Source organism: Diplodia seriata (genome assembly GCF_021436955.1).
Source record: "Diplodia seriata strain FDS-637 chromosome Unknown scaffold_10, whole genome shotgun sequence".
Lineage (NCBI taxonomy): Eukaryota > Fungi > Ascomycota > Dothideomycetes > Botryosphaeriales > Botryosphaeriaceae > Diplodia > Diplodia seriata.
In genome coordinates, this window is record NW_027117317.1 from 1,140,013 (window position 1) to 1,162,497 (window position 22,485).

The window sequence follows — 22,485 nt, forward strand, 5'->3', positions numbered from 1 at the left end:
GGGGCAAAGCGAGGAATTCCATTGTGTAAGGCTGAAGCAAGACGAATTGCTAGACGTCGTTGGTTTTATGGCCTGGCTATGAGGTGCGGGGAGGTGCAGGTGTCTGGGGAAAGAGCTGTGATGCGCTTTTGGAGCTCCATGCACGCATCAGGTTTAGCGCCCGCGGCGTTGCCTGTCGTGAATTATTTCGAGACGCGACCAAAGCTCCAACCTCCACCCCACACTCGCCACGCCTATCGTTTGCCCGCCATGTCTGGCCGCAGAGACTTCTTGAACCAGCCGGCGCCTGAAAACTACGTCGCCGGTCTTGGTCGTGGTGCCACCGGCTTCACCACCCGTTCCGATCTTGGTCCTGCCCGCGAAGGTCCATCCGAGGAGCAGATCAAGGAAGCGCTTGCGAAGCGCGCCGCTGCTCTCGGCCAGGCCCCGCCCACCGCCTACGGCGCCACCGGCAAAGAAGACGACGACGATGACGACCGCTATCAGGATCCCGAGAACGAGGTCGGCCTGTTCGCCAACGGCACCTACGATCGCGACGATGACGAGGCCGACCGCATATACCAAGAGGTTGATGAGCGCATGGATCGCCGTAGAAAAGCACGCAGGTGAGTTCCCCATCGCTAGCTCCCCTGGCCGTCGCAGGAGGCATGTGTTTATCATCTTCGCATGGACAGGCTACCGACACCTTGAATCCGTCTAGGGAGGCTCGCGAGAAGGCTGAGCGCGATGAATACGAGCGCAACAACCCCAAAATCCAGCAACAATTCGCCGATCTCAAACGTGCCCTCGGTAGCGTTTCGGAGGAGGACTGGGCTAATCTGCCCGAGGTTGGAGATCTGACGGGCAAGAACAGAAGGCAAAAACAGAACCTGAGGCAGAGATTCTACGCCGTGCCCGACAGTGTGATTGCGGCCGCACGAGACGCAGGTTCGCTGGACACAAGCATAGCGGCCGAGGGCGGGGGAGAGAATGCAGATGGCACCATGACCAACTTTGCTGATATTGGAGCTGCCCGTGAAAAGGTGCTTCAAGTCCGCTTGGACCAGGCCACGCAAAGCTCCGGAACCGAGACCGCTGCAGGCACCGCCTCAAGCATCGACCCGAAGGGATATTTGACCAGTTTGTCAAAGTCTGAATTGAGCGCTGGAGAAGTCCAGGTGGGAGATATCAAGCGTGTGCGAGAGCTCTTGGAGTCCGTCATTAAGACGAACCCAAAGCACGGTCCGGGTTGGATCGCTGCGGCACGCCTCGAGGAGGTTGCAGGACGCATCGTCGCTGCAAGAAACGTTATTGCGCGAGGCTGCGAACACTGCCCGAAATCGATCGACTGCTGGCTGGAAAACATTCGTTTGAACGACAATCACAACGCCAAGATCATCGGAGCCAATGCGATCAAGCATAACAATACCTCGGCTCGTTTATGGCAGGCTGCGGCGGATTTGGAGACTGATCTGCGAGCAAAGAAGCGAGTCCTCCGGCATGCTCTAGACGCCGTCCCACAGAGCGTGGACCTCTGGAAGTCTGCCATCGCGTTGGAAGAGGATCCAGCAGACGCTCGTTTGATGCTGGCGAAAGCAACGGAGATAATCCCATTGTCCGTGGAGCTTTGGCTCGCTCTGGCTCGGTTGGAGACACCTGAGAACGCACAGGTCGTCCTCAACAAGGCTCGCAAGGCAGTGCCCACGAGCCACGAGATTTGGCGTGCTGCTGCAGCGCTACAGGAGCAACTAGGCAGGTCGGACATGGTGTTCAAGGTCATGGAACGTGGTATCAAGTCGCTCGCCAAGGAGTCCGCAATGCTCAAGCGCGAAGAATGGATTTCGGAAGCGGAGAAATGCGAGGATGAAGGCATGATCATTTCTTGCCAAGCCATTATCAAGGAGACACTCAGCTGGACCCTGGACGAGGACGACGACCGGAAGGAGATCTTCATGGAGGACGCTCGTGGAAGCATTGGCAGAGGGAAGTATGAGACGGCCAGAGCTATCTATGCCTATGCTCTCCGCATTTTCCCTACCTCCAAGACTCTTTGGTCAGCTGCGGTTGCTCTCGAGCGCAACCATGGAACAAAGGAGGCGCTCTGGAACCTGCTCGAGAAGGCTGTGGAGGCTTGCCCCGGTGCACAAGAGCTCTGGCTGTTGTTCGCTAGGGAAAGAGAGCAGGCAGGCGAACTGGACGAAGCGAGAGATGTCATCCGCCGAGCCTTCAACCAGAACCCCAACAATGAGGACATCTGGCTCGCCGCCGTCAAGATGGAAGCCGACCATGGCAACCACGACAAGGCCCGCGAGTTGCTCATGGTCGCCCGCCGCGAAGCCGGCACCAACCGCGTCTGGTACCGGTCCGTAGCGTACGAGAGGCAACTCGGAAACCTGGAAGCAGCCTTGGACCTCGTCACGCAAGGTCTCCAGCTCTTCCCCAAGGAGTCCAAGCTCTACATGCAAAAGGGCCAGATTTACGAATCACTCAGCAAGATCCCTCAGGCCCGCGAGGCGTACACTACAGGTACGCGCCAGTGCCCGAAGTCCGTAGCTCTCTATCTCCTCCTCTCGCGCCTCGAAGAAAAGGCCGGCGTCATTGTCAAGGCGCGTTCCGTCCTCGACCGTGCACGCCTCGCCGTCAAGAAGAACCCGGAGCTATGGACGGAATCCGTCCGGCTCGAACGTCGCGCAAACAACATGTCCGCGGCGCAGCAGATCATGGCGCAAGCGCTGCAAGAGGTGCCCAACTCGGGCTTGCTGTGGGCGGAGAAGATCTGGCACCTGGAGCCGCGCACGCAGCGCAAGCCGCGCTCGCTCGAGGCCATCAAGAAGGTCGACAACGACCCGCTGCTGTTCGTCGCGGTCGCACGCATCTTCTGGGGCGAGCGCCGGCTGGAGAAGGCAGCGAGTTGGTTCGAGAAGGCGATTTTGCTGGATGCGGACTTGGGCGATACGTGGGCTTGGTACTACAAGTTTGTTTGCCAGCACGGTACCGAGGAGAAGAGGGAGGAAGTGGTCAGTAAGTGCGTGCTTAGCGAGCCGAAGCATGGCGAGGTGTGGCAGGCGGTCGCGAAGGATCCGAAGAATTGGGGCAAGGGGGTTGAGGAGGTTCTAAAGTTGGTTGCGGCGAAGATTGAGTAGATTCAGTTTGGTTCTCTTGTAAAGCGATCTCGAAGGTGGGCATTTTAGGGGCGTCTTCTAGGGAGGGGTTTGTCTGTTACTGTCAATGGCGAAATACTTGAATAAATGCGACGTTGCCCTGGGATGCAAATGGGGCATGAAAATCGATGGAGGTTGCTATGTTTAAAACACGTGTCCTATCGTTGTCTGTGGGTTCTGAGAACCTCCACACTTATTGGCAGCGGACATGACCTATGTCATTACTATGGAGATACCACAGGTGGGTTGAAAGAGTAGAAACCAAAAGCGAGGAGATATGCGCGCGCAATAGAATACAGCTCGAGGACATCGAAATTCAGTTGAATGCGAGGCGAATGGTTAGATCATCTAAAAAGCTTTCCCATGCGCATGCGCATGAGCTGAGGTGACCAGCGAACGTTTGGGAGGACCGCGCATGGCTAATGTATGTATGGCAGAGAGATGGTTGACTGCGTATGCCAGGTGTGGGTACTACAAATTTTTTTGTACCTTATAAATTATAACAGCGAGTTTCACTCTTGCCTTCGGGCATTTGGTCAATTTGAAACGATACAGAGAAGATTAGCATGGCCCCTGCACTAAGGATGACACGCTATACAAAGAGAAGCTACCAGTTTTTTTTTGCACGTTCCAAGTTCGATTCCCGTAAGTGCTTGTTCTAAAATACTTTTATTTTTACTTTTTGTTTTACCTTTTCCTTTCATGCTTCTTTCCCATTCACCGACGCTCACCCGTGGGCTGCTGCCTAACCCAGCAACAACGCCTTCACCCGCGCCACCTCCTCGCTAACCGCCTTCTCGCTCCTCAAGCTCAACCCCGCCGCCCGCTGCGCCACAGGCACCACATCCTCGATCCGCATGCCGCGACTCAACCCACTAACCAGCACGCCCGTAAACGTGTCGCCCACGCCGTTCACGCTGACGACCTCCCCGTCCGCCAACACCTCCTCCGGCTCGAACAGCCGCATATACACGCCTCCGACATCGACCGCCCCAGCCTCATCATCGCCCCTCGACAAAATCCAGCCCGCCGCCTCCGGGTCGCGCAACCTCTCGTCCCCCCGCCTCAACAGCATCGTCAACAGCACGCCCTCGGCGCCGAGCGTGGTCAGGATGGTCGGGACGAGCGGGAGCAGCTGCAGCGCTTGCTGAGGCACGCCGCGGCGGACGAGGTTGGGCGAGGTGGCCTGGGTGAGCAGCGGCGTGGCGCCGCCCTGCGGCAGGTTGAAGGCGTTGGTGACTTGCCAGTGGGCGGGGGTGGCGAGGAGCTCGGCTTCGCGGGCGGCGCGCCACATGGTCTCGAGCTCGATGGCGTTGGGGGTGGTGAGATCGACGAGGGGTTGGGGGAAGAGCGGGAAGGAGGGGGGCGAGTTGGCGGGCTTTTTGACGGCGGAGGGGGGCGGGGAGAACAGGCGGGCGGATTTGACGGCCGAGACGGGCTCGAAGGCTGTGGAGGCCCCGGCGGATTTGGCGGCGCGGAGCCATGCGTGGAGGGTTGTGGAAGACCAGTTGGCGTCGGCAACGAGCCAGCGCGGGCGCAGGGTGGAGAGCGGGGCGTTGAAGAGGGTTTGAACGGTGGACGGTGTGGCCGTGGTGGATTGGATGATATCCATGTCGGCCATGCCTAGGGTGAGGTTGTTGTGGGCGTCGTTGACGGCTATGTACTGACCTGTGCGTGCGTCAGGGCGGGTGATGATGCTCGTGGTGGGCAGGCCGGAGCGCTCAAGGAGGTCCCGCGCCACCCGGCCCATGACATCGTCGCCAACTGCGCTGCAGAGGCGGACGGAGCTGCCGGCGAGGTAGGCTGCGCGAGCGATGTTGTGGGCAACGCCGCCGAGGGTCTGCTGGATGGAGGCTTGGTTGGACGTGTGAAGTTGCGGGGATATCATGGATCCGGGGGTGGTGTTTGGCGGCGGGATGTAGTTGCACGCAAAGTCAACTGCTACCGCCCCCGTCACGACAACGTCTGCTTTCTCTTGGTCAGCTGGCGCAGCAGCCTGTTGCGGCTCCGCAGCAAGGCTGCTCGACTGAGCGGAGGAGGAGAACTGTGTGTATGAAGCGGGTATATTGCTAGTACGTCCACGCCATCAGTCCTATGTACACATGTCAGCCGGCAAAAGGTGATCCTCTCACTAGTTCTTCGCCGAGCTTTCGCCCTTCATCTCTTCCTCCAGGGCAAGAAGCTCCTTTGCGATGTTGGTGGCACGCTCCACATTGGAGGCAATCAGTGCCCTGTTAGCTGGCACGGATTTGCCCTTGGTGAGCTCCTTGATCTTGTTCAAAATGAATGGGGTATTGCGAGCACCGGTGATGCCGAGCACTTCAGCTTCGGCGACAGCCTGATCGATGATCCCATCGATTTCCTCCTTGGGAATTGCGGCAGAAGAGGGAACGGGATTGGCAAAGCTGATACCGGAGGACAGACCCAGGGCATGGTGGGCGTCTGCTTCATGTTAATACATAGTACAGGGGACAGGGCAACCATGGACTTACAGATCATGGCAGCGGCCTCCTTCTCGTTCTGCACGACCGACGGGCTCTTGACGCCGCTCTCTCTTGACCAGAAGGCGGGGAACTCCACAGAGCCAGTCCGACCATCGGCAAAGGTAGCAACAGCCACACCTTGAGTCTCGAGGTACTCAAGAGTGCGGGGAATGTCCAGGAAGCTCTTGCATCCACTGCTGACAACAGCAACTGGCGTCCTTCCCAGCTCAGTCAAATCGGCAGAGATGTCCATGGTGTTCTCGCCTCCGCGGTGGACGCCACCAAGACCACCGGTGCCGAAGACCTTGATGCCCGCAAGATGGGCCAGAACCATGGTACCTGCCACGGTCGTGCCACCAGTGAACTTGCCCTGATCGGGGCCTAGAAGTCTCTGCAGCACATCAGGTCAACATGGTCATGGGCGAGGCGCAAGGAACAAATGAATTACCAAGCCACAGCTGTAAGCCAGGTCACGGCGCGAGACCTTCAGAGTACCCTCTTTGCCAGCTGAAGCAGCTATGCTGATAAGCTCCTCTGGGTCCAGTCCGACGCGGGCTACACCATCCAGGATACCGACGGTGGCGGGGACACCTCCCATAGTACGCACAATGCTCTCAAGGTGAGAAGCCAGAGCAACATTGTCCGGGTAAGGGAAGCCTAAGGACGTTACAAACTTGGAAAGCCGCATCGAGGCAACATAACAATCCTACCGTGTGTATATATGGTGGTCTCCAATGCCACGACGGGTCTCTTCTTGGCACCGTGAAGAGCTTCCCTGACCTCATCGGAAACTTGGAGGACAGAACTGACGGGCGTCTTGGGGGGCTTGACGAACATGCTGACAGCTCTCCGGCAGGGCGCGCGATGCCGAAAGGCGGCGCGGGTAGAGGCCATTGCCAGCATGGTTGCGCAAAGTAAAAGATGCAAGCTTTCCAACCAGGTACTTAGAGAACCAAAGGACTTCAATTGGAGGATATGGGAGGACAGCAAAGACGAGAAGACCGTCGGTCGTCGGAAGCTGCCCGGATATATACGTGGGAGAGATAGAGAAGTGGCCGTCGGCGGCAGTGGTGCTCAGGCCAGAACACTAGAGGCCCAAGCGGTGGCTCGAAGCAGAACAACGTGGGCGGTGGCCTTTTTAGGCAAGTCGAGGGAAGAGTGGGATGCAGCCGTGGGCGGGCAGGCGCGACGGCTTGGCGCTGCAGGGATCGGCGGGCCCAAGCTCAGGCGCTGTAGCGAACACGTCTCCGGGACGCATCATCACCTCGCGCGCCAGCCTGAGAGCTCCGCAATCCTTCTCCAGCTTCCGCAGCATCGCCCTCCCGCCGCTCCCGGTCAATGCTGGACACACTGTCGTTGCGGTGAAAAATGAGGTCGCTTCCGTTTGTTCTGGGCTGCCTTTCCGCCCTGCTGCCGCTCGCCGCAGCTACCGACAACAGCTCCGACCCGCTCTCCTCAAAGCAGATTCTCCAGGGCGCCTTCAAGCCCCCGCAGGTCTTCAAGAACGTCAACCTCGTGCGCAACGTCAACCTCGAGAAGGCCTACCCCCGCGAGACCATCAATGTCGTCATTGAGAATGTCGACGAGAAGCCCCAGGACGAGTACTACCTGCCTTTCGAGGCCGGCTTGATCTCGCAAATAGGCGGTTTGGAGGTCAGGGACAAGAAGGACGCCCAGAAGCCTGCTTTCGACGTCGAGGTGGTCGAGTTCGATGCCTACAGGTACACCCGCCCGCACCATAAGCTCTGGAGACGGACTAACAAAAAGCGCCAGCCCAACTGAATTCTACCGCGTTCGCCTTCCCCAGCCCCTCAAGCCTTCCGAGCAGCAGACCCTCAGCATCTCCTACTCCGTCGTCGCCGCATTGAAGCCGCGTCCCGCCACCATTGAGCAGCGCGATAAGCAATACGTCGAGTACAGCTTCAGCGCCTACGTGCCCTCGGCCTACGACACCCTGAAGCAGAAGACGAAGCTCAAATTCCTCAACGCCGACATCCCCGACTACACTGTCCTGCCCGCACAAAGTTCCGACAATGCCGAAGACCCGACAAAGCAGGGCTCCAGCTTCACTTATGGTCCCTACAGCGACATCCCGGCCGGCGCTCAGGAGCCCGTCAGCGTGCGTTACGAATTCACCAAGCCGCTGAACCATGTTAGCCGATTGGAACGCGACGTGGAAGTCAGCCACTGGGGCGGAAACCTGGCCACCGAGGAGCGCTACTGGTTTTCCAACCGCGGCGCCTCTCTGAAGAACCACTTCTCGCGTGTCCAGTGGCAGATGACTGTCTACGCCAACCCACCTAGCTCGGCTCTCAGCGCTCTGAAGATGCCTCTCCAGATCGGCTCTGTGGACCCCTACTTCACCGATGACATCGGGAACGTCTCCACCAGCCGCTTCAGGGCCAACTCGCGCGAGTCCAACCTCGAGATCCGGCCTCGCTACCCCGTCTTTGGTGGTTGGAACTACAGTTTCAAGGTCGGATGGAACGGCGATCTGAAGAATTACCTGAGGAAATTAAAGACCGGCGACAGCTACGTGCTCAAGGTTCCTTTCCTCGAGGGCCCCAAGAACACCGAGGGTATTGAGTATGAACGTGTTGACCTCCGCATCGTCCTCCCTGAGGGTGCCAAGTAAGTCTACACCGCGCTTCTTTAGAGTTTGTTACTAACATATCAATCAGGAATGTCAAGTTCGAGACTACTGTCCCGATCATCTCCAACGATACCTCTCTGCACCGCACCTTCATGGATACCATCGGCCGCACTACCCTTCATCTCAGTGCTCTGAACCTTAACGACGAGTGGAGAGACCGGGACCTTGTTGTACGTCCAGCAGCTATCTTGCTCTCCCTTTACTCTCGAACACAATCCTAACAGTTCACGTGGCAGATCACTTACGACTACCCCTTCATCGAGGGCTTCCGTAAGCCTATCACCATCACCTTGGGCATGTTCGCCGTCTTTGCCGCCGCCTGGGCGTTGGGAAGCATCGATACGAGTATCGGCGCGAAGCAGAAGGTCAAGGCGTAAAAATTTGGGTATATGACAAGATGAAAATACTTTGAATGTAGATTCGCAAAAGAATTCAAGCGTTTTGTTAATGTTGAAAGAGCATATCAGGCAGATTGTAAGGAGTTGTGCTCTTGTCTCTGGGACTATTATTAACAAATCGTTGGACTCGGTCTGTCCAATGGAGAATTTGTGGTGCGTATTTCCAGCCGTATCCGGTGGTTCGTTCAGCATGTGGAGACTTTGTGCCTCATTACATACTAAAAGATGGACTGGGCCCGACCATCACAGGGTTTTCAGGCTATAGGTACAAGGCAGCCTTCCTTGATTTCCGCACTGCCATGAATGATCAATTACTTTTTCTAGCTCTCGGTATGCACCCAAGATCTTGACTTGGCAAGACAATATCTAAATCTGCCTCGATCGACGCCCACCCCACCCCACCCCCAGAAGCCCTCCTCCCGGATGATTCCGATGAACTCACTTGTATCTATACTAATGAATTACTAAGGCGCCGTCGTTGAGGGGTTTCAATCTGATGTTCCCAGGAGAATGGCGAGGGAAGAATGGTAAGCAAAGGTTTGTGAGATGCGATGTAATGGCGCAGAGTGACAGTTATGCAATGGAGCAAATCTGTCGTGCTAAATCGCAAAATCCGTAAGTCGTGACCTGGAATTCACTCTTGCTGTTGCATGACCCGTATTTTTCGATCGACCTTTGCAGTAGTCTCCGTTGCCTTTCTCCAAAAAGCAACAACCGTGGACGGTTGCAGCCTTGCTCCTGTCGATCCTTAGCGGCGCTATGGCCGGCCGCCATTAGAATGAAGTTGATTTGTATCCGCAGCCTACTTGGTCTGACTTCGCGTGTAGATGTTTGACCGACCCGACACTTCTAGCCAAAATCACCCGGCAGGCTTTCATTACAAGGGATTCGCTGCAACAGGGAGTGGTCCGTGGATTGTGATCGCGAACACCAATGTGGTAGATGAGCAAATGAGGTGGGTGCTTCCGCCACTGCGACACTGCTCATGTACTGGTCGGACCGCGACACTATCAACGCAGATCTACAATCTTATACTGGTCATTTCTCCTTACAGCAAGCATAGTGAATATGACGTCACGTGTGCGTTGTTGTCGTGGCCATGGTACCACATCGCAAATTCGCGATTCGCTACCGTAGATACCACGCACATGTAAGTAAGACTTTTCGCAGTTCGAATAATGCTTCAAACGCAAGAAAGAAATGATAGAGGCAATAAAATTAGGCAGAGTGCAGTTAGGGGAATAAAACACTGGACAAAAAAGCAAAAACTACAAGCTCCCCGGGCGGAGCTTGCAGAAACCCCGTCCTCGGTCCTTTCCATTGGACCTCGGGGATTTTTTAGGAGCAGATTGGTGTGTTCGGGAGTTGAACTCAGACGCTTGGGAGTGCGGTGCGAGTGGGTATCGCCGACGCCTACCTCTGAACTAAGCCAGAGTGTAGACGCCGGCGATGTTAGTAGGAGTCGTAGGAAGAGTTATATAGTGATGTGTGGGCCATAGCACATTCAATGATCCTATCCTTGATGGGGATATGCACGGAGGTGAACACTGTATTTAAGCTGCGGAATGGATTAATCCTTCCACTGAACTAATAGCGCGCTTGTCAGCCCTCCTTATTGCTACCTCGTTTGCATTCCTCCGGCATGTGGTATGAGAACTGTAAGTAGGGGCAGCTGTTCAAGAGATATGATTCTCGGCCGGATTAGTATCCAGAAGTTAAGCACTCCACGCTGGAAATGAGTAGCGGAACATTTTCCATCATCTCCGATGAGATCATGCATGTGCATACCTACCATATTATAGACAAGAAAATGGTAGCGAAAGCCAAGTATCAGCCAATGTAGCCTCGACAAAATTGCTTTCAAGAATGTTTTCCGTGTGCGAAGTTAACTCGATGCTGGTAAACCTCTTCACCGCACCGGCCTGCATATTGAAAACCTGGTTGATGACTTGCATCCTTTAATGGTGAGATCATGTGCTTGTCCATCCATATTTCTCTATCGAGGACCAACGAAGTTCTTTTTTTTTCCCTCCTAAGAGCAACGCTTGCCAACCCACTGTTTCTATACCTATTCCAAAAATCAAGAGAGCAAATCAGCCGCACACATTTCCCGCGCCCCAACCCATTTCGCTTTCCCATATTCCGAACTCGACAATTGTTCCCTAGCCAGAGAAGAAAAGAAGCGTACCGAGTAACCGAGGCAAGGGGAGGTAGGGATAATAATGAAGTTAGAACAAGAAGAAAAGAAGGATCAAGGGCCACCAGAGCCCCCCCCTCTGACAAACAACAACCCGCCTATTACTACAAGGCACCAACGTCCAGAAATGTCCAAAGAAGGTCATGTCCCTGTTTCATGACGGTCATCATGTTTCATGCCAAACACAACACATCACAGTTGCCAACAACACCACGCTTTGCTTCCGCTTCACCCAAAACAACGCAAGAAGCAACACACTGCTAGCCAGCCCAACCAACCAACCGCCTTTACAACTTCCGTATCGCCGCCTCGAAATCATCCGAACTATCGCTCGTGCTCCGCGCATGCGCGTACCCTCCCCTGCTGCTGCCCACCCCCGCCGCCCCCTGCGGCACACCCGGCGCCGGCACGCGTATGTCGATCGGCGCCGACGACAGGCCGCCGCCGGTCAGATTCCGACTGTGGCCGCCGGGAGCGCTCGTCGGTGCGCCGGTGGCCGAGGGCATCGGCACGGTCCAGCGCTCTTCGTCGCTCAGCACGCCGGGTTCGGGGTCCTCGAGGTCCGACTCCTTGAGGTCGCCGTACGTGGGCGGTGAGCCGTAGCGACCGTAGAAGGCGTCGTCGCTGTCTCCGGACAGGCGCGGCAGGTGGGAGGAGCCGCCTTGGTACGGAGACTTGCCGGTGCTGTCGATGGGGGAGTCGTTGTCGTCGAACTGGCCGCCGCCCTTGACGAGGCCGAGGCGCTCTTCCTCGGTGTCGCCGCCGCCGCCGCTGCCGCGGGTGATATGGCCGGGCCTGCGGTTGGAGAAGCTGAGGCCGGAGCGCGCGCTCATTGGGCGACTGCTCCCGGCCGAGTCGGGGCGTGAGAAGGGATGGAAGACGTTGGTGAAGGAGAACTGGCGCTTGTTTGACCCGCTGGCCGCGGAACCGTGCGGAGGGGGTGGCGGTGGACTAAGTGTGCTGCCTGGAGTCCTGACACGCTCATCGATAGATGCCGCCCAGTGAACACCGCTTGATGACGAACCAGGTGGCCCATGGTATGACGTGTCGTCGTGACCATCGCCACGGAGGCCGGGCGGGAGGCCATAAACATGGGGGTGGTCGCCTTCCGTGGCGAAATCCTGGGCTATAATAGAGCTAGGAGCAGGGGGAGGGCCTCGTGAGTTTATTGAAGACATGGAAGCGGTTTTGCTAGGAACAGAAATCGACTCCAGGGGAACTGGGTGTGTCGACGAGTGAGATGGGCGTCTCTTGGACTTCCGGCGCGTTGATAGACGCGAGAGGAAGCCGGGGTGGATATCATCGTCGCTATTGGCCCCGTGCTCGGAATCAGAGTCAGGGAAATGCGACATGCCCAATGGCGGATGCACCGTCTTCTGGCGTCGGATCGACGGTTGACCTGAACTGAGCACTGTCCTGCGTCTCCGCAGACCGTCCCATTCGATGGACTCGTTTTCCCCAATCGGCTCCATACTCACGGAAGCAAGCGTCTTCGCTTCCTCAGCCTCTCTCCTCTGTCGAGCCATCGAGAGCGTCCGGATGATAGCAGCACCACCACGAATGGTGTCGGCTCTCGGCTCGTACTCAGGTTCTTCTTGTTCAGCGACCGTTCGGACCTGATCAAGGTCACCCTGGAAAACTGCAGAATCCGGCACGTCTTTCGCTGATTTGGAAAGTTGGAGGAGGACCACTCCGGAGCAGATCTGCAAGAAACCCATGACCACAGTGGCGATGGACGTTCCAGTGCCATTGAAGCCTTGGAACAGGATGGAGGAGGTGACGATGGTGGCACTAGTGAAGAAGACGTAGTACGTAGGCGTGACCAGCGCAGCGTTGTAGATATTGAGAGCTTTCTGTTGTCCACAATTAGCGACGCGCCCAAACAACTCGGCAGTGCTCTTCAAAACTTACATTGAGATAGATGATTTCTGTCAGCAGAGTGGCAATGACAAACACCAACACAATGTAGAGAAACCACTGGTTGAATTGTGCAACACCTCGGATCTGCGCAAGAATGGCAGATCCCAACCCCTGAGTAGCAACAACACTCAATCCTCCGATCATGCTGCAGATGCTGATGTATATCATCATGGTCTTCTTCGCATATCTGGGCGCTGCCCAAAAGGCCAGAAAGAGGGCGACGAGTATGACCACGCCGGTGTATGACAGGAAGCCGGGAGTGACGACGAGCTTCTTCATCTCCTGGATGGTGGAAACGGAGGACTGCTCCGGAGCATTGACGACAATGACGACGGAGCCGACAATGCAGTTGAAACAACCCACCTTTCCCACGAAGCTCAGGCGCTCCTTGAGGAATATCGCGGACAGGATAGCGGTGACCACGACGGATAAGGCGCCCATGGGAGTGACCAGGATCGCGTCGACGAAGGCATAGGCGACGAAATTACACACCTCGCCAATGATCATGAGGGTCATGCCAGTCCACCACATCCAGTTCTTGAGGTACCCATATCCTTCACCGGCTTCCTCGCTGTACTTTTCGTTGGCCGACAACAATCCCTTCTTCTTGACCACAAACGACACACCGATGAACAGGCCGGAAGACAGTGCCAGTATAATGCCAATAACCTTGTAGACTGCAGGCTTTTCCGAGGCGTCCCCAGTAGAGACTCCGCTGCGGGCGTAGAGCTCGTGGCCCGTCAGCAGGGCGTCTCCGGCGAAATCCATGGCGGAGGAGAGCGGCGGGTCGATTTGGTCTGCGGGATTGGAATAAATTTAGGCGCTCATGGGACCATGCGGCGCGCGAAGAGAAGTGCCCGGAAGAAGATACAGATCTATAATCTGGGCGGCGGCATAAGGTGGGGAGGGTGTTTCGCCGGATGTTTATGTTTGTCTCGTATTCCGCCTCGTTTCCGGCTGACGGCGGTGGTCTCGGCGGTCGAGAGCGGATGCGCGTGGGAGCTGGATGCGCGCAAGCGGTAGGCGCAGGGAGAGGGAGCGCGGGGAAGCAGGCGGGCACTATTTGAGCAAACGGCGGGCGGGAGCGAAGCTGTGTGCGGCGTCGCGGGCGCTTGCGAGCTGGAGAGTTCGAGGCGGCGGCGATACGCGGAGGAGGCGTCGTGGCGCAGCAGCGGGAGACGTGGACGGCAGCACCTGAGGGGTCGTGAGAGGTGGGCGGAGGGAGGTCTGCGCAGCGCAGGCGAGATTGTGCTAGGCGGCCGAGTTAGTGAGTGGGTGTTGGGTGGAAGCAGGGTGCCGGCAAGCCGGGCGCCTTGCTTGCTCGAGTCGACTCGATGATGCGCGAGGCTGGGTTCTGAGCGCTGCGAGCCAAGCGATTTCATCACCGCCAGCGCCAGCGCAACACCTGTTTCCCCACAGCAACCGGCGCCGCCATGGACGACCACGCCGACCCGGGCGCCCACCACGACATCTACAAGGCCGCCTCCGTCGCCGAGATCCAGGCCACGCTCCAGCACCTGAACCAGCAGGAGGCCCACGTCTCCGCCCGCCTCAACGACCTGATCGCCTCGCAGGAGCACCTCTCGCGCGAGCTCGGCCGCCTCGATCTCCTGCGCGCTCATCTCGGCACCCAGGTCGTCAACACCCGCTCCATTAGCAATGGCATGCTCTCCGACGCCGCCGCCACCGCCAGCCGCATCTCGACCGCCGTGAAGCGCCTGGACAACGAGCAGTCGAATGTAAAGGCCACATTGGAGGTGGTCGAGCAGGTTGCGGAGCTCAAGGCATGCGTTCTGGGCGTGCACGGCTCCATGGGCGCACCGCAGGACTGGGAGACGGCCGCGAGCTACCTCAGCCGCGCATCCAACATCCCCTCCGACGTCGTCAATGGCAGCTTCGCCGAGGAGATTGTGCCGACCGCGGAGGTGCCCGATGCGCCGCAAGTGACGCTGGAAAATGCCGCCGAATCGCTGTGTGGCCTGTTCCTGCGTGAGTTCGAGAAGGCTGCGAAGGAGGGCGATGGTACGGCCGTCACGCGATTCTTCAAGCTCTTTCCCCTAATTGGCAGGTCCGACGTCGGCCTGGATGCCTACGGTCGCTACGTCTGCCATGGCGTGTCGTCGAGAGCCCGAACGAACCTGAATACCTCCGTCGCGAGTAGAGAGAGTTTCTTCTACGCGAATGCATTGACAAAGCTGTTTGAGCACATTGCCCAGATCGTGGGTGGCCACGAGCCGCTGGTCGAGCGCCATTACGGCACTGGCATGATGGGCAAGGTAATTGAGCGCCTCCAGATGGAGGCAGACGTCCAAGGTGGCATCATTCTGGACACATGGCGCGACGAGCGCAACATTGACAGGAAATTGACCGACATCAAATCATACGCCTTTTCTTTCCTTGTTCAAAGCTTCCTGCCAGTGCCCAGTGGCGGGGCTCCCCGCTCATCCTCGCCGGCTCAGAGAGACAGACTCACTGGCCGTGCAAGCGAAGATGAAGGAGTAGACATGAAGGAAGTGGACGGCCTTCTCGGCGAGACGGCAATAATGCTTGGAAGATGGTCTCTGTACACTAGATTCCTTGCCACAAAGACCGCCGTAAGTAAATGCAATGCAGTAATTAGCTTTCAATTGCAACTAAGAAAACATAGCCCCTCGACTCCGACCTTGAAGGCATCGACAGTTCTCCCTTGATCATGCCCGATTTCCTCACAACCAGCAATCTCGCCAAGAAGGTGAGCGGCCACCTGCTCGAGCCATACAACATCATGGCAACTTTCTTCTTCCGCCGATCAGTCGAGAAGGCGTTCCAGTTGGACGAGCCTCCGGCCGATCTCTCGTTGAATCCAAACAAGCCACTTGGGGCAAGCCCTCCTTTCGTTACCTCGGCTGTCGACGATGTGATGTACATTGTCAACCAGGTTCTTCAGCGTTCGATAAATACCTCACAACGCGGGGTGGTCTCCAACGTTGTGCCAACCATTGGCCGAGTGTTGGGGTCCGATTTTGTTGGTATGATCCAGCGTAAAATGCGGGACGACGTCTACCCTAAAGCCGCCATACAAGGCGGCATGCCTCCCGAGGATAAGATTATCGCCTTCTTCGTTCTCCTGAATAACCTCGACATCGCCAATGACTACATTAAACGCATCGTCTCGTCCCACATTGGCAGCCACACCTCCGATGGCCCCGTCAATGGCGACGCCCACAACGCCCTCGTGGACAAGTTCCCCTTCGGCCACGATGCCGTTTTCGTCGAGAACTCGCTGAAGTCCATGGAGCACAGCTTCGAGGTTAAGACGACGGAGCTCATCTCCGACGGCATCAGCGTCGCCTTCCATCAGGTAATGAAGCCGCGCATGCGGCCCATCCTGGCCGAGGCCTTCCGCGACATCGACTACACCTTCACGGCAGACGAGCTCGAGGCGCTCAAGCAGCGCGCCGACGAGGCCGCGGCGCAGGACCCCACGCTCGCGCCCTCGACCACCAGCGCGACGGCGGGCGAACAGGCCAACGCCGTCGACGACCTTGTGCGCGCGCGCTTCGACCGCGCCTGGTCCGCCCTCACCCGCCCCATCAAACGCATCCTCACGGAGCGCAACTTCGAACGCCTGCTCACGACCAGCGTGTCGTACCTCAGCAAGGCGCTGGAGAAGCGCATATGGGCGTATTACGGCCGCGTCAACGAGCTGGGCGCCGTGCGCGTAGAGCGCGACGTCGCGGGGATCGTCTCGGCGGCCGTCACGGCGGGCGGCAAATACGCCCTGAGGGACGCGTTCCAACGCTGCACGCAGCTGACGATGGTGATGAACATGGAGGAGGATGAGTGGGCGGAAGTTGAAGCGGAGGCGGATGAGGGCGTGATGAGCTTTAACTGGGTCCTCGATCGCGCCGAGAGGCAGAGAGCGAGGGCTATCGTGAGGGAAAGGAGCAGTGGGTAAGATGTGTGTCTGGCTCTCAAGAGAAAGGGTTGGTCGGGGGGGGGGTATTTGAAACGAAAGCGCTGTGCTGGGATGTAATTTGATCAAAAGTTTCGAAACAAAAGCAAACGAATTATGAACAATGTCGTTGCACGATGCAGGACAGCTACAGTGGCTTGTAGAGATAATGGTAGTCCGGTCTACATTTTACGCTCTCCATACTTCGCAACGTTCTATGCTGCTCCTTTTTGCATGCTTTTTGCCCAAGGTGGATCTCCGTCGTCATCAAAATCGGCCCACTGGAAAAAAGAGCATCTGCGCCGCATTGATCAGTACCTAACAGCTCAAGAGATGTCGACAACCAATCACGTACCCTTCTTGACCTGGTGTATAACTCGTATGACACATCCACATATACCTCCCCCTGTTCTCCTTCTTCCTCTGCACACACCGCAGGACCGTCGGTACGTTGCACTTACACCGCGGCGTGTACCGCGGATGCAGGCTATCCTTGTAGTGCCGGTACGTGATGTTGATCCGCTTGTTGCCGGAGACGGGGTGCGGATCGATGGCCGGGGCGGGGGCGATGCTGTGCTTCCACTCCTCCTGCATGGCCGCGTGCATCACCAGCAGCGAGTTGTGCGGCAGGTGGATCGCGATCTGGCCCTCCGCGTCGGCGCGCACGGCATCGGAGGGCTTCCGCGTCTTTTCGTCGGCGGAAGCGGGTGAGGAAGGACCGTCGTCGCGTGCAACAACCTTGCGGACGCGGAACTCTCGCGCGACGCCTAGGCTGAGTGAGCCGATGACGGCGCGTGGGCCGACATAGGTGAGCTGGTCTGAGTGGTAGCCGACGCTGTGGAGTTGTCAGGGACGCGTGAAATGATTGGGTGATTTGTGTGTTGGGTCTTGCCTTTCTGCGCCCCCGTCGTAGCAGTTGACGAACGAGGCGTTGGGAATCCATTCGCGGGGAGACTGGTACTTGAGTTTGGCGCCGCCTTGGAATTGCTCGATTCTCCGCTTGATTTCGGCGTTGACTGCGATCTGGACCTTTGCCTTTGCCTTATCCATCTCGGGAAGGGTACGTCTTATGTCCTACTTCCACGTAAGCTCTGGGTCTTGAGAGAAGACAATAGATGCCCCCTCACGGTTATTCGGCTGCCGTTGTAGATGTAATCATTTCTTTGACGAGCTGCTTCCTCCCAACTATCGACGTAGAAAGCCATACTATGCGGGCTTTCGACCACCCTGTCGAATAACTTGAAAGTGTCTCTGCCGAATGTCGGGGCTTCGGTGAGCATTTCCTTGAGCAGCGCGTCTGCCTCATCAGCAGGGAGAAAGTTGTGAATGATAGAGCAAGGGGTAGTATTCTCGATATCTTCTGGCGAGTACAAATGTAAGGTTCTTCCTTTCTTCGATGATAGTTTTCTGCTTGCAGGGCCGTTCCTCTCTTCCATGTTGCCACTCTTGACTGTGAAACGGGAAAGCGAAGACTGATATCCGACGATGGACGGTTTTTTGCGGGGCGATTCGACACTGTCCTTCTCTGCTAAGGCCTCAGAGGCCCTTTCCACAGAACCCTCCGCATCGAGTAAAAAGTCGAGAAGGAAAGTCTGGTCAGTTTCTGGATGTAGCGAAGCGAGCAGAGCAAGCTTGAAGTCCGTCGAATCCTCGTCTTCTCCGGGTACCATGCTGGCGGCGGTTTGTGCGTCATTTCGCGGCGAGCTTCGGCGTCGTTTTCTCGAGATGAACGCGTCCATGTTGCGGGAACGCGTCTATCAAGCGCGCGCACATGATGCAGCTTGAATCAAATGTGGTTGCCTCTGGGATGGCGGCGTGGCGGCGGGCGATGGCGTCAAGCCCGAACCTCGGCATCTGCATCCGTGCGCATGCAGCTGCTCGTCAGTCCAGCTTCATCCCACCTCGACCCGCCGCCTTTACAGCTCTATGAGCCCTTTTGCGCACCCTCTCTCTGGCTCAGGCCCGGAGTCATGAGCAATCTGGCCGATCGCTACGACTCTACGAACACCTGCACTTGAAGCGACGCCCACTGCTCATGGTAACCCCGCCCAGCCACCGCCGACACCATGCTCGAATTCCGCACCCAGGGCTACAACGGCTACAGCGTTAAATACTCGCCCTTCTTCGACTCGCGCATAGCCGTCGCCGCATCCGCCAACTTTGGTCTCGTCGGCAATGGCAGGCTGTATATCCTCGGCCTCACGGCCAACGGCATCGTAGCTGAGAAATGGTGCGCTGCTTCCCCATCCTCTGCCTATCAAAGCCTGCCGGAAAGCTAACCCAGTGCTTGCAAATGCAGGTTCGACACGCAAGACTCCCTCTTTGATACCACCTGGTCGGAAGCGCACGAGAACCAGATCCTCACGGCCTGCGGCGACGGCAGCATTAAGCTGTTCGACATCTCTCTGTCCGAGTTCCCCATCCAATCATGGCAAGAGCATGCCCGCGAGGTCTTCGCCGTGCACTGGAACCTGGTCACAAAGGACACCTTCCTGTCCTCATCGTGGGACGGCACGATCAAGATCTGGAACCCGCAGGCGCCGGCCTCGATCGCGACGCTGCCCACGCACTCGTGCACCTACAGCGCGCAGTTCTCGCCGCACTCGCCCAGCGTGCTCTCGGCCGTCTCGTCCGACTCGCACCTGCGCATCTTCGACCTGCGCACGCCCGCCTCGGCCAGCAACCACCTCACCCTCAGCATCCCCATCCACGCGCCCCCCAAGGCGCGCGTCGGCGGCGCCCCCGTGCCGCCCGCCGCCGCGTCGCCGCCCGCCGAGGCGCTGACGCACGACTGGAACAAGTACCGCGACGGCATCATCGCGACCGCCGGCGTCGACCGCACCATCCGCACCTTCGACATGCGCCAGCTCAACGGCCCCGTCGCCGTCCTGCCCGGTCACGAGTACGCCGTGCGCCGCCTGACGTGGAGCCCGCACCTGTCGGACGTGCTGCTCAGCGCCAGCTACGACATGACGTGCCGCGTGTGGACGGACGGCACGGCCATGGGCAACAACCCGGCCGAGGCGGCGGCGAAGAATCCCATGTCGTTCGGCGGCGGCCAGGAGTTGGGCCGCATGGGTCGGCATACCGAGTTCGTGACGGGTGTCGATTGGTGTCTCTTCGGTGCTGAGGGCTGGTGTGCGAGCTGCGGCTGGGACGAGAGGCTACTGGTTTGGGATGTTAGAGCTATCATGGGCCCTGGGAACCGCACTATGTGAGCTGCGGGGGCCTAAAAGTAGGTATGCATTATGTGGCGTTTCTTTTTCCTTTTGATCTGTTAGTTTTGTTGGTTTTGATATGTATAGCACCTCTCAAGCAGTTGATGCGAAAGATTATTTGTCATGTCCAGTTACGAAGTATCGATAAATTTACAGATCTCAACGTCATCCGGACATATGCTAGTTTGCAGATGTTGTAACCACATCCAGATACGATATGATCATTTGATAGAAGAAGATGCCTTGACAAGTTGAGCTTTAGTAAGCCCCTCAGGGTCAAGAGAACGATAGTCCAAGCGATGAGAAGGGTTTAATACCGTTGAAAGTCGTGAGTGGAGTTGAAATCACCATCAGCTTTCCGTATCCGTACCAAGTGAAGATTGAGTCAATCTGCCAACTAGCTCAGTGCGCACTGAGGCAAGCGCTGGCGCAAGGCTCATGTACAGTGCATCGTTCTCATGCTGTCCATTCCCATCCATGCTGGCGATGCGTTTCGCGGATGAATTCAATTGCCGTATTGAACGCCTCGTACTTCGTTTTCGTATCGATCATGAAATCGGGCACTACATAACAGTCGTCAGTCTCCTCACTCTCGTGCTATATTCTCGTTTGTTGAAAAAAAGGGGTTACCCACGCTCAACCCACCCGTGCCACTGCCCCTCTACGATCAAGCTCTCCACAAACCTCCCCTTCCCTTCTTTTTCTATCTCCCTCTTCAACCGCTCCACGAGCACCAGCTGCTCGTGCAACAGGATGTCCAGCGTTGGAATCACGAACAGCATCCGCCCCGGCAGCGTCCGCAGCTCCGCCAGGATCGGGTGCAAGCGCGCATCCGCCATGTTCCGCTCGCGCGACACAGCCCCGCTCGCTACGTACGCGTCCGAGAGCGGGAGGATGGCCCCGATGGGGTTCGTCTCGGGAAGGCCGGCGGGTACTGGTTTCTCGTGTGGTGGGAGGCGGAGGTCGACGGGGGCGTAGAAGGTTACGGACGCTTTGATGTCGGTGGTGATGGTAGTGCTGCTATCGCTGCGGTGGTCCGACTGCTGCTGGGTCGCTCCGAGCGCGAGATTCGCACCGGCGCTGAAGCCGCTGATGGTGAGGAGGGATGGGTCGGCGCCGAGGCGCTGTGCGGAGTTGGATTGGAGCCATGCGAGCACGTCGTCGATGTCGTCGATGGCGGCGGGAAATGGGTGCAACGGCGCGAAGCGGTATGAGGGAAGTACGACGACGGCTCCGATGCGGGAGGACAGGAGGGAGGCGAAGGCGGCATTGTATTCGGGGATGCCGCCCATGAAGCCGCCGGCGTGGATGGAGACGTGGAGAGGGGAGAGGTCGGTGCGGGACTGGTTTGTTTGAGGGTTGCGGGATGGTGGACGGAAGATTAGGGTTCGGAGAGGATTGCCATGTCGGTTGGGAATGTAGATGATGGTATAGCGGCGGGAGAGTAGCCAAGGTATGTATTTCATTGAGTTGATTAGGAGAACGATAGGTTGGAAGAGGAGAAGCCGCCAGCGGAGGTCAAACGGGACAGAGTTGAACGGATTAAATGCATTGAAAGTTGGTTCAAACCAACTTAGCAGAAACGAAATCATGGACGAGGAACTCCTCCAGGACTATGGAGTTGACTGGATTGCGAGAAATAAATGGAGAGTTGAAACAGAGATTCGTTTGGGGTTATGAGGTTCAGGAATGACGAACAGGGTTTGGATTAAGGTCACTCTGAGGGGTGCTTGTAGTATTGAAGACCCATTGCAGCCTGCCGCCCCGTCAGCCTCTCGGATTGGATTCTGCGAAACACGTAAGTCGGTTTGTAGTTGAGGCCAGCCAGTTCCTGATGCCTTGAGCGGCGCGCAAGGAGCTAGGCCGCAATCAGATAGGCGTTGGATAACGTAAGCCAACCGGCGAGAAAACATCGCCAAGCTCTCTCGCCTCAACACTTTTCTCCTTACTCAACCCGAACATCCCCATTCCCTCACCGCAACATGGCCACGGACGAGGAGACCAAGGCTCATGTGGAGCAGTGCTGGGCTCGCATCAAGCCCATAAGCGCTATCTACGAGTTTCTGCTCGCAGATATCCAGATCGTCCACGCGTCCAAGGGCCTCGTTCGCGCACGCCTTCCCATCTCAAAGAACCACATCAATTCCAAAGGCGGTATGCATGGAAGCGTCTCGGCAACCTTGATCGATTGGGCCGGCGGCTTGGCTATCTCCTCGTGGGATCTGCGAGAGAAGAACGGCGTGTCAACCGACATCCATGTCACCTATGTCTCCTCTGCAAAGGACGGCGACACGATCGAGGTTGAGGGTAGGGCGAACAAGGTCGGAGGTACGCTGGCCTTTACAAGCGTAACTATCAGTAAAGTCGTCGACGGAAATGCTGGGCCAGTGATTGCGACGGGCACCCACACGAAGTATGTCAAGATATGAGCGCCAGCTCTGCCATCTTCGGGATTGCCATCGCCTTGCTGGACTCAAGTCATCCTCGACTTGCATCTTGATGCTTGCGATCGAGCATCAACCGCCTTCTTCTTTGAGTCTGG

At 57.3% G+C, this 22,485-nt stretch overlaps 10 protein-coding genes across 10 annotated transcripts; 5 read left to right on the plus strand and 5 right to left on the minus strand.

The window, feature by feature from the left end:
• Positions 1-249: 249 nt before the first annotated feature.
• prp1 (U4/U6 x U5 tri-snRNP complex subunit Prp1) lies at positions 250-3,122 on the plus strand (the record flags this gene model as incomplete). The annotated part of the gene is made up of 2 exons (XM_066780944.1): positions 250-605; positions 701-3,122. The coding sequence occupies 2 exons, from the start codon at positions 250-252 to the stop codon at positions 3,120-3,122; spliced, it is 2,778 nt and encodes a 925-aa protein (XP_066628890.1).
• A 763-nt stretch (positions 3,123-3,885) lies between these two features.
• On the minus strand, positions 3,886-5,028 carry SLS55_009547 (uncharacterized protein; the record flags this gene model as incomplete). The annotated part of the gene is made up of 1 exon (XM_066780945.1): positions 3,886-5,028. One exon carries the CDS (start codon positions 5,026-5,028, stop codon positions 3,886-3,888), a length of 1,143 nt encoding a protein of 380 aa, XP_066628891.1.
• A 243-nt stretch (positions 5,029-5,271) lies between these two features.
• On the minus strand, positions 5,272-6,460 carry SLS55_009548 (uncharacterized protein; the record flags this gene model as incomplete). The annotated part of the gene is made up of 4 exons (XM_066780946.1): positions 5,272-5,582; positions 5,633-6,014; positions 6,072-6,280; positions 6,334-6,460. 4 exons carry the CDS (start codon positions 6,458-6,460, stop codon positions 5,272-5,274), a joined length of 1,029 nt encoding a protein of 342 aa, XP_066628892.1.
• A 531-nt stretch (positions 6,461-6,991) lies between these two features.
• On the plus strand, positions 6,992-8,653 carry OST1 (dolichyl-diphosphooligosaccharide--protein glycosyltransferase subunit 1; the record flags this gene model as incomplete). Its single annotated transcript, XM_066780947.1, has 4 exons — positions 6,992-7,344; positions 7,397-8,254; positions 8,305-8,446; positions 8,501-8,653. 4 exons carry the CDS (start codon positions 6,992-6,994, stop codon positions 8,651-8,653), a joined length of 1,506 nt encoding a protein of 501 aa, XP_066628893.1.
• A 2,505-nt stretch (positions 8,654-11,158) lies between these two features.
• SLS55_009550 (uncharacterized protein) lies at positions 11,159-13,559 on the minus strand (the record flags this gene model as incomplete). Its single annotated transcript, XM_066780948.1, has 2 exons — positions 11,159-12,724; positions 12,783-13,559. 2 exons carry the CDS (start codon positions 13,557-13,559, stop codon positions 11,159-11,161), a joined length of 2,343 nt encoding a protein of 780 aa, XP_066628894.1.
• Positions 13,560-14,224: 665 nt separating this feature from the next.
• Positions 14,225-16,728, plus strand: COG4 (Golgi transport complex subunit 4; the record flags this gene model as incomplete). The annotated part of the gene is made up of 2 exons (XM_066780949.1): positions 14,225-15,385; positions 15,439-16,728. The coding sequence occupies 2 exons, from the start codon at positions 14,225-14,227 to the stop codon at positions 16,726-16,728; spliced, it is 2,451 nt and encodes an 816-aa protein (XP_066628895.1).
• Positions 16,729-17,072: 344 nt separating this feature from the next.
• On the minus strand, positions 17,073-18,395 carry SLS55_009552 (uncharacterized protein; the record flags this gene model as incomplete). Its single annotated transcript, XM_066780950.1, has 4 exons — positions 17,073-17,101; positions 17,187-17,560; positions 17,687-17,799; positions 17,853-18,395. 4 exons carry the CDS (start codon positions 18,393-18,395, stop codon positions 17,073-17,075), a joined length of 1,059 nt encoding a protein of 352 aa, XP_066628896.1.
• A 396-nt stretch (positions 18,396-18,791) lies between these two features.
• Positions 18,792-19,943, plus strand: PEX7 (peroxisomal targeting signal 2 receptor; the record flags this gene model as incomplete). The annotated part of the gene is made up of 2 exons (XM_066780951.1): positions 18,792-18,955; positions 19,025-19,943. The coding sequence occupies 2 exons, from the start codon at positions 18,792-18,794 to the stop codon at positions 19,941-19,943; spliced, it is 1,083 nt and encodes a 360-aa protein (XP_066628897.1).
• A 626-nt stretch (positions 19,944-20,569) lies between these two features.
• Positions 20,570-21,235, minus strand: SLS55_009554 (uncharacterized protein; the record flags this gene model as incomplete). The annotated part of the gene is made up of 1 exon (XM_066780952.1): positions 20,570-21,235. The coding sequence occupies one exon, from the start codon at positions 21,233-21,235 to the stop codon at positions 20,570-20,572; it is 666 nt and encodes a 221-aa protein (XP_066628898.1).
• Positions 21,236-21,925: 690 nt separating this feature from the next.
• SLS55_009555 (uncharacterized protein) lies at positions 21,926-22,372 on the plus strand (the record flags this gene model as incomplete). Its single annotated transcript, XM_066780953.1, has 2 exons — positions 21,926-22,271; positions 22,332-22,372. 2 exons carry the CDS (start codon positions 21,926-21,928, stop codon positions 22,370-22,372), a joined length of 387 nt encoding a protein of 128 aa, XP_066628899.1.
• Positions 22,373-22,485: the final 113 nt, after the last annotated feature.